Below are 8,572 nucleotides of genomic sequence, written 5' to 3' on the forward strand. Positions count from 1 at the left end.
TTTGTGAAGTTATTTAAGGTTTAATATTAAATCATAGAATCATCATAATCCTCATAATCCCGAAACTCACAAATCTAAATCTACCATTTATGTTTTATTTTTTAACATTTTTTCATATATTCTTATGATCCAGACTTTGCCATAACCTGCTACTAGTTTAGACAGTCCTAACCTCTTACTCCTTGCCACTGTCTACACCAGCCTATATCAACCCATTCATTACCCAGGTTTACCCATAAAACAATTGTCAGATATCAGGGAATCCCAGCTAAAACAATTATATCTACAGCTCACAGTACATGTAGTCAGTATATAGCACTCACCCCCACAGGAGTAACTATATTTTTCCCCACATTCTCACTTCAGGTAAGGTACAAATGAAGACTCCAACACAATAGTTCTTTATGTCTAGGAATTTTTATTAAAAGTGCACCATAGGCAGGAGAGGGGAAAAGAAGTGCAGAATATTTTTTTGCATTTTACAATACAGAGGACTTTAGGTGATACTCAATGTCTCTCTTCAGGTTGTGAAACTAAACGCCCCCTAATTGAACAGTGCATATTCTCATCAATGAAGAAGTTCCCCGCTGAAGGGATAACTCTTACATGACAGTCCCAATTTTCGAGTGTTGGTGGGTTCCCCTTTGAAATAGTATCATAGTTTGGGACCTTCACGGGTCTCCTGACTGCGGTTGGAACTTTCAATTTCATGTGTTTGCCAGACTGCAGAAACCCTAATGTCAAGCAGTTCAGATTGTATTCAAAACTCTTATTTTCCAGCATTTGTCCCATTTGGCCACCTGTTTCTCTGTGCACCAATCTCCTTCATTGGGTTACAAACACCTGACATTAGCAAATATTTCTCTTCTCAACGGAAACCAGGCATCTTACCTATCAACCAATTACTTTACAACAACTGGACACAACAACCTCAAACAATCTAGTACCATTTTTCTCATATCAATGATGTTTTTGGCTATCTATAAGGGTGACATTCTTCTCACAGCGATGTAATAATATCCTGTGAGCTGTGGATATAGTAATTCTAACAGGGGCTCCCCAAAGACCTAAAATGTATTTCAAGGGTTTCCTGATGTTAAAAAGGTTCAGAGACACTGCTCTAGAAGATTCCAGGCTCAGGTCACACACTTTTCCACTTGAAGGGGCAATATACCTAAAGGGGCACTACAAGTAGGGTAACAATGTAGGCTGTAAAGGGTTATTTTAATTAAAAGTATAAATCATCTAGCATTCCTACTGTATTTGATACTCAGGCCCCACAATTGTTTGGCCCCCCTTCCTTTCTTTTCTATACCAAATGTATTTTTAGTAATGATCTTGAAATTATGAAATTATATAAACAACAGCAGAAAAGAAACAGCCCAGAGCAAATTTGGAGATTAGGACAGTTATATAAAAGTGTGTATCCTGATCTTAATATTTGTTCTGGTTTGGTGAGTTAAAGGACAGGTAAGAAACACCCCAGCAACTAGCATTTTCTGAATGGCATTTTTTTTTCTAGAAAGGTTTACTTTAATGATTAATGAAACTATAGAGACATAAAGTGTTTATGCTGATAAATAATTTAACACCTATAATGTTAATATATTATTTTTAAAAGTAATCAATTTTTATTCCTAATGTTCCAAATGAAAAGTGATTGTTAAAATGGCTGACGATTGCATTTTAGCTACATGTTTCTCATTTGTTTTGTTTATAAATCCCAAGTGAATATTACAAAGCCAAGCCAGGCAATTCTACAGATGTTTCCAAGCCCTTTGCCAAAGCTGCATTCTGCAAAATTTCAGAGGCATATCATCAAAATGACTTCAATGGTTTGGAAAGATATACAGTAAAAGTCGAGTTGAATCTGAGCCTGAGCATCTGATAAGAATTTTGTACTAAAGTAGTAAAATGAAATATCAGCCCACATCTGCATTAAGGTGTACACAGTTCAGGTGTTACATGGCACGTCACTTACTAACAATCATTTTTGGGAAATTAATATGTAAGAAAGCTAAAATGAACGATCCACAAAAAAATCTATAAAAATGAACTATTATACATTCAGTATAAGTGAAGACTTCAAAATTACAGCATTTGACATCAGGAAAAAGCATTAATGGGCAGTGAACAAAGAAGGACATATTTCTATACTAAGTTAAATGAAAAGCAGATGCAGGTTTAAAATTCAAGAGACATTTATTTTTTTTTTATCTGGAGTATAAACATAGTTAACGCCCATGTCATTCTACACCTGGCCATATTTATTCTGGTAATTCTGGTATGCTAGGCTGAATTTATTTTTTTCTACTGTATTATTTGTGCAGCTTTAACCTATTAAATGATAAAATTGATACATTGAAAGCCACCCAGTGGTATACCATGGGTGGGAGCTATCAGCCCTGGCTGAAGGTAGTTTAGAATTGTATATCCCGTATAGCATTTAAGCCAAAAGTCTGCTTTTTATTAACAACATGGCCTAAATGTATTTTAAACAATTCCATTGATAAAATGAAGGGCATTACTGTTGATGTCTATTAGGACTCTGCTTTTCCTGCTGCACCATTTTGCTTTTCCTGCTGTGGCATTAAATACTTGGACTATAATGCATCTTTTCCTCAAGACTTTGCCAGGACCTGAGCTCAGTTTGGCCTGCTCACAGTTTTGCTCTTTGGCAGTGTTTCTTAGCCTTTTTAACCCTGACTGGTTATTCACCCTGGATTGTGTATAATGTTGTATATCATTATGTCTGCACATTGCTCACAGTGACAGTGAGTTGGTGTTTTGGCTATTGCAAAGTTTGATGGGCAAATAATCCTCCACCTGACAATAACTTTAAGGAAACACTATGTTAATCACCACTGTAATGGTATATTACACTGACCAACAGAGTGAAAGTAGCCGTAAACTGACCAAAGGTGTAACTGCACTGATCACCAATGTAAGGGTGGCACTACACTGACCACAAGAGTAATGGCAGAACTAAACCAATTACCAATGTAAGTGCAGCACAACATCAATCAATTAAAGTAAGCACTTCATATTAGAGACCATTTGTCCACTAACACTGAAAAAGGGTTTACCATTAGGGCTGTGTTTTTTGACTGTCATAAAATACATTGCATAAAAGGGATGGTGCCTATACAAATGCAAGAAGTTGCTAAAGGCATGGGGTGTACTGGATACTGAGTTCCTCTTTAAACTTTTTTAGGTGTTGTAATATTGATAAATATATGTATACCTTATTTCTATGTATGTAAGGGAGCACTAAAAGTGCCATTTTCCACTAAACACTGATGAAAGGGGTACTTGGCTGACCACTATTGTAATGGGACATTACTCCGCTGATTACAAAGTATGAATCGCATTTCGATCATGATCACCCTTATATTATCAATAGATAAGGAAAGGACACTACAAACATGGTAAGTGCTGACAATTTATTATTAATTAACCTAATTTATATTCTGATCAATTCCAAATCAAGTATGTGCGGTGGTATGTAAAGGTTCACCATTTTATCAGAAGACTGCAGTAGTGCTATTCACCTTTGTTCTGTACTTGCTCTGTTTCTTGGTGCCCATTGATTTATATTCATTAGATTGATTATGCATCAAATGATTATTCCCCAAGGGCTCAAAGCAAAACAAACAGAAAGAACATGGGTAAAACACTTAAAAAATCTGAGCAGTAAAGATTTTTTTTGGTCATACACTTTAAAATCTATGGCCCCTAATGGCACCCAACTTCATCTTCTAGTAGCAGCCAGGGATGTAGTCATAAAAAAAAGAAGAGGAGGCACAGTACTATCCATGGCGAGTGTGCATGCACAATATTGTTAATAATAAACTCCTCATGTCTGAAAAAAGTGAGGGCACAGTGTGCCCACGCATGCCCGCCCCATTACAGCCCTGGTGGCAGCACACCAGTGATTGGTTGCATATCTTCCCAGTATCTCCAAGGCAAGGCCGGTCCTTCAAGCCAGGATCCACTGAGTATTCTGCCTGGTTTACTCATAGGTTTCATGGAGCTGATGGGCCTTTATATATATAAATGGGCCAGCCCAGGGTACTCCCATGTTTCTGTTTTACCAGTTTGCCCTTCTTCTGACACAGATAGTGACACTGCTATTCCTGCTCATGATACAGCACTGGTATCTCAACACGTGGTCATTGCTGAGGATCCTTATTTATGAGCCCTGATACAGACTTTGTGTAACAGAGCTGAAAGGCTTAAAGGCCTTAATTGAATGGCTATCAGCGAGAGGCAGAGATGACATAGATATGGACTTCCTCATTTTCCTTCGTCTTCTCCATGCAGCCATGGGGATAGATTTGTTCTACCAAGAACTGGTACAAAGTGAAGTATTAACTAAATTATTAATATTATTATTATTATTAAACAGGATTTATATAGTGCCAACATATTACGCAGCGCTGTATATTAAATAGGGGTGGCAAATGACAGACTAATACAGACAGTGATACAGGAGGAGAGGACCCTGCCCCAAAGAGCTTACAACTAAATACTCATGAATTTGGGAAATTTGAGAAAACGGTCAAAAACTAAAGCTAAAATAGTTTTACATACAATGTTCTGGTTAAGATTTAATTCCCATTTGCACCATTCTGCACAAGAGAAGTCAAATGTTTACACATAATCCTTGAGTTCCAAAAGATCCATGATTTATGGAAATAATATGCCTACTTATTCTGTCAACTGTGAGTAACAAAAATCAAAAGCTCTTCTGTTCTGCAGGAAAGCTCACACAAAAGATTTCCAAAATTTTATTTAATGACATTTATGGCTACTCTCAGAATGAGATACTTTCTCTTCCCACATGGTGAAACCATTGCTAGAGCTGTTAGGGATAAAAGATCTCATCATTTCATTCTAGCTGCACAAGTTTACCTCTTTGATGATGGAGTCCCTGCCATTGGCCTAGTGGGCATCATACTATTAATTAGAATATTGTGAGAATGTTCTAGGTTTGCCTGTTCAGACAGTTGTTCTGGTTTCATCTTAGTGGATTCTATCCAGAGTTATAGTTTATTGGAGAGTAATTTTCCTTTCTCAAGGGCAGTCTAGGTACATATAGCTCTTAGCAGAGATGTTCTGGGTATTTTCAAAATCAGGATGAGGGGCACTGCATCTTGCCAGGGGTAACAGATCCCCCATTAGTAATAGGTTCCAAGAATGGGATGTCAAAGTAAGATTATCTCTATTGAACTGACTGGTCTGAGTGGATATTGGAGTTAGGGCACTTTGTTTTGCTCCCCTGGAATGTTTTTCTCTATATTTGTAAGTTGATATGTTTTCTCCCCTTTTTAAACAATGTTTAAAAAAATGACCAGCATAAGCAACTTTTATATGATTGGCAAAACCATGTTATACTAAATTCTAATCTTAAATGGATAATGTTTTCTTTGTTTTTTTCAGCACATTTAGATGGTTTTACATAAATTATAATAATGCTGACAATGGATTGTATGAGAGTCAGGGTTTACAAATCAGGTTTTTGCTGGGGTTGGACTTGATGGAAAGTTTATTGTAATATAAAACTTACCACATGATGTCAGTGTTGTACAAAAACAAATATAACTGAGCTGTTGGAAAGCAATGCTGCAAATCCCCTTCCAGCAAGAAGAAAAAAACCTTGGCTGTACCCTGAGCTCTGAGGTTAGTGATAGAAGTATTTTAGCTAGACACCCGAATGGTTTGTTGAGATACCTGTATATTGAGTAGCTCCAAACCCAAACATTAAAATGTATTTATTATTCTAAAATTTCAAAAGTAACTTACATTGTTTTAAATGTACATATTCCTATTAATGTTGTACCTATTGACATTTCTTAAAAGGTTTTTGTTCAGGTTCCTCTTGTTCTGCAGTGACAATAGTCAGTATGTGCTTTACTATTACACTTCCGCATTGTTTCCCTATCACATGCACAAGTTAAGACTTTAAAGGTCCCTGCTAATACTCAGCAAAGGTATTCTCTGCTGATGTCACCATCAGGATCCCACCCAAATCTATGACATACAGCCACCTCTGGAGATTATATACAGGTATGTACATATTCAAAGTGCAAGGTGGAAAGAACAAGGTTTAAGGTTCATTAATTTGTGCAAAAAAATATTTATGTATTTATACATTATTGATTCATACATAATTAATAAATACAATTGTTGTATTGTATTGTATATTGTTCACATTCACAAGGTTGGGATAGCTCAACTATACAATAGTGTATCTGATCACCATACAGTGGTTAAAAGATCAAAGGTAGGACCTAAATAGGTCACATACGTCCCGACACGTTTTGCCCAGTTAGGCTTCCTCAGGAGTATAGTAGTATAATGTACATATAACAACAAATGATGCAAACAAAAAGAGAAACTGTATTCTCTATAGAAGAAACTTATGCACAATGCTTTACGCAATTAGATCCAGTAAGGCTAAGTTCATATGAGCATTTTTTTAATGTGGGCATGTGGGACAGTCCACCACTGTTAACCAGTCTTTTACCAGCTTTAGCAGTTCCTTTTTGTAAAGATATTTGTAAGTGGTACAGTTGTAGTGCAGTTCTTGTGACACTTCAAGGAGGGTCATAGGGCACTGTGGTATTTGAACCATTTCATAAACTGCCAACACCTTCAGAAATTGATTTCCCAGAGGTTGCAAGTCAATGCCCAGAAGTAGTTATCTGTGTTTGCTGACAAACTCCTGTCTCAACTTTGCTTTAGGGTAGGTTCAGACCCGATTTGGGATTGAGCGATCCTGGACGCTTCTTTGCAGTTGGCACAGTCACGGCAGGTGCTCAGTCACGGCAGCACTGGTTTTTAAAGAGCCAGCATCTGCAGATTTGACAGCTGTTGGCAGTAAGTTGTACTGTATTCTCCATGGGGCTGGTGCCAGTAGAATGGAGTTGTGGGAATTGTGATGTTTGAATGTTTAATAGTTGAACATGTACTTTGCTTTTGGGCAAACAATGCAGAGTTGTTTGTGTTTTTGGTGGCATATGAACATACTTAAAGCAATTGTTTCCTTTTTGTGGAATAAACTTGCTGTCTATAGATGAACCTTCTTGATCTCTATTCAAAATGATTTTGTGAAAAAACACAAACATGTAAAAAAAATGTAAACTTTGGAAGAAAGTTATGGCCACTGACATTTTCAGTTAATTAACCGTTCCTAAATGTGGTATGGTTACCAAAATTGCTTTGGGCAGAATTGGGGGACCTCTGCGACACGGCCAAGTGTAACATTTTTTTTAAAAAAGCGGTTTCACTGTAAATTAACAAAGTATATCTAAAACACATTTGTCGGTGGGGTGGGTAGAGCTGATTTACCAGAGTAAGGGTAGTTATCTGGAGCTGCCCTATTACTGGGGGGCTTCCAAATTTTAATAACTTAATCAACAAGATAGTAGGTTATTAAGTATTACTTATTGGTGTGAGTTTTCTGTAATGATTTGCAGAGGGGGATTGGATAAATGAAGCCCCATGTGTTATTGTTTTTTTCTGTAATGTTTTTTAAGACAGAAAAACTGCATTAGAGTTTTCTTAAATGCAGGGTGGCAGAATGGATAAAGAAAGGGATTAATCGACGAATTAAAGAAGAACAGCCAGACAGTGACCTCAAACACAACTGGAGGCACACACACATCACAAAAACCCTCTGAGATAATGGTAAGGAAAGAATATGGTGCCCAACAGATACAAAATGTACAAACAAGCATAGCTAATGATTTTGCCATTTTCTTGTCCTTGGACAATGCCGAGTTTCTGGCAGAATCCAAGGTCACAACTCTGTTTGACATTTCACATGTTGTTGTAGTTGGATGAATATGACTGCTTTTACAAATCCCAACAAAATATCTTATGAAACGTCTCTTGTTTGTACAAAGACCCTGATTAGGTTGTGTCAAAGCTGCCAGACTATCTGAATTGTCATTTTTACAATCTATAACAAATATGTCATCACTTCTTATATCTTCAGACAAAACTGTTGAATTTTTATCAGGAGATGGGATTTTACTCTTCATTCTACTCCTAATATTAAAGTATATACTGAGGTTGAAAAATGCAATTGCTGTCATTGGAGTAAAAAAATCAAATACAGAAGAGTAAAGTGAATAGCGGTTTGAGTAATAGAATTCTGGGTTACATTCTCCAACTGGTACTATGCTGTAACCCACCACATATTCCCAAATTATTATTGCTGGGCCAAAATTGAGGAAGGCTATAATCCAGACAGCAACCATCTTCATAAAGGCTGGCCTCAATTTATTTTGCTGATCTCGATATTTTACCTGAAAAGAGAGTTGTAAAAGTATGGTATTAATATTCACACCTAGACCTGTAACGTTTTTAGGATGTTTTTAGACCCAGATTCCTGCATAGCTAAAATACGCCATGGCCTAGGGTCAGAAGGAGTGTTATATCAATGTTAAACACATGGTTACAGACTAATAACACTTGCTGGTGCATTCCATTGGCTCTTCACTGTTGCTACCCTGTTTCCCCGATTATAAGGCACTGTCTTATATTTTTTGAAATGCCAAAATAT

General features: G+C 36.9%; 1 protein-coding gene across 1 annotated transcript in view; it reads right to left on the minus strand.

Annotated features, from left to right (window-relative positions):
* Positions 1–1,734: 1,734 nt before the first annotated feature.
* Positions 1,735–8,572, minus strand: part of LOC140332048 (histamine H3 receptor-like) — a 10,883-nt gene continuing 4,045 nt past the window's right edge. Inside the window, exons 3-4 of the mRNA XM_072413345.1 lie at positions 7,737–8,315; positions 1,735–1,794 (exon numbers count right to left, since the gene is read on the minus strand). Of these exons, the coding sequence (XP_072269446.1) occupies positions 1,735–1,794; positions 7,737–8,315 (639 nt within the window). The remainder of the gene's footprint in view (positions 1,795–7,736; positions 8,316–8,572) is intronic.

This window comes from Pyxicephalus adspersus, chromosome 5 (genome assembly GCF_032062135.1).
Source record: "Pyxicephalus adspersus chromosome 5, UCB_Pads_2.0, whole genome shotgun sequence".
In the NCBI taxonomy this organism is placed as follows: Eukaryota; Metazoa; Chordata; class Amphibia; order Anura; family Pyxicephalidae; genus Pyxicephalus; species Pyxicephalus adspersus.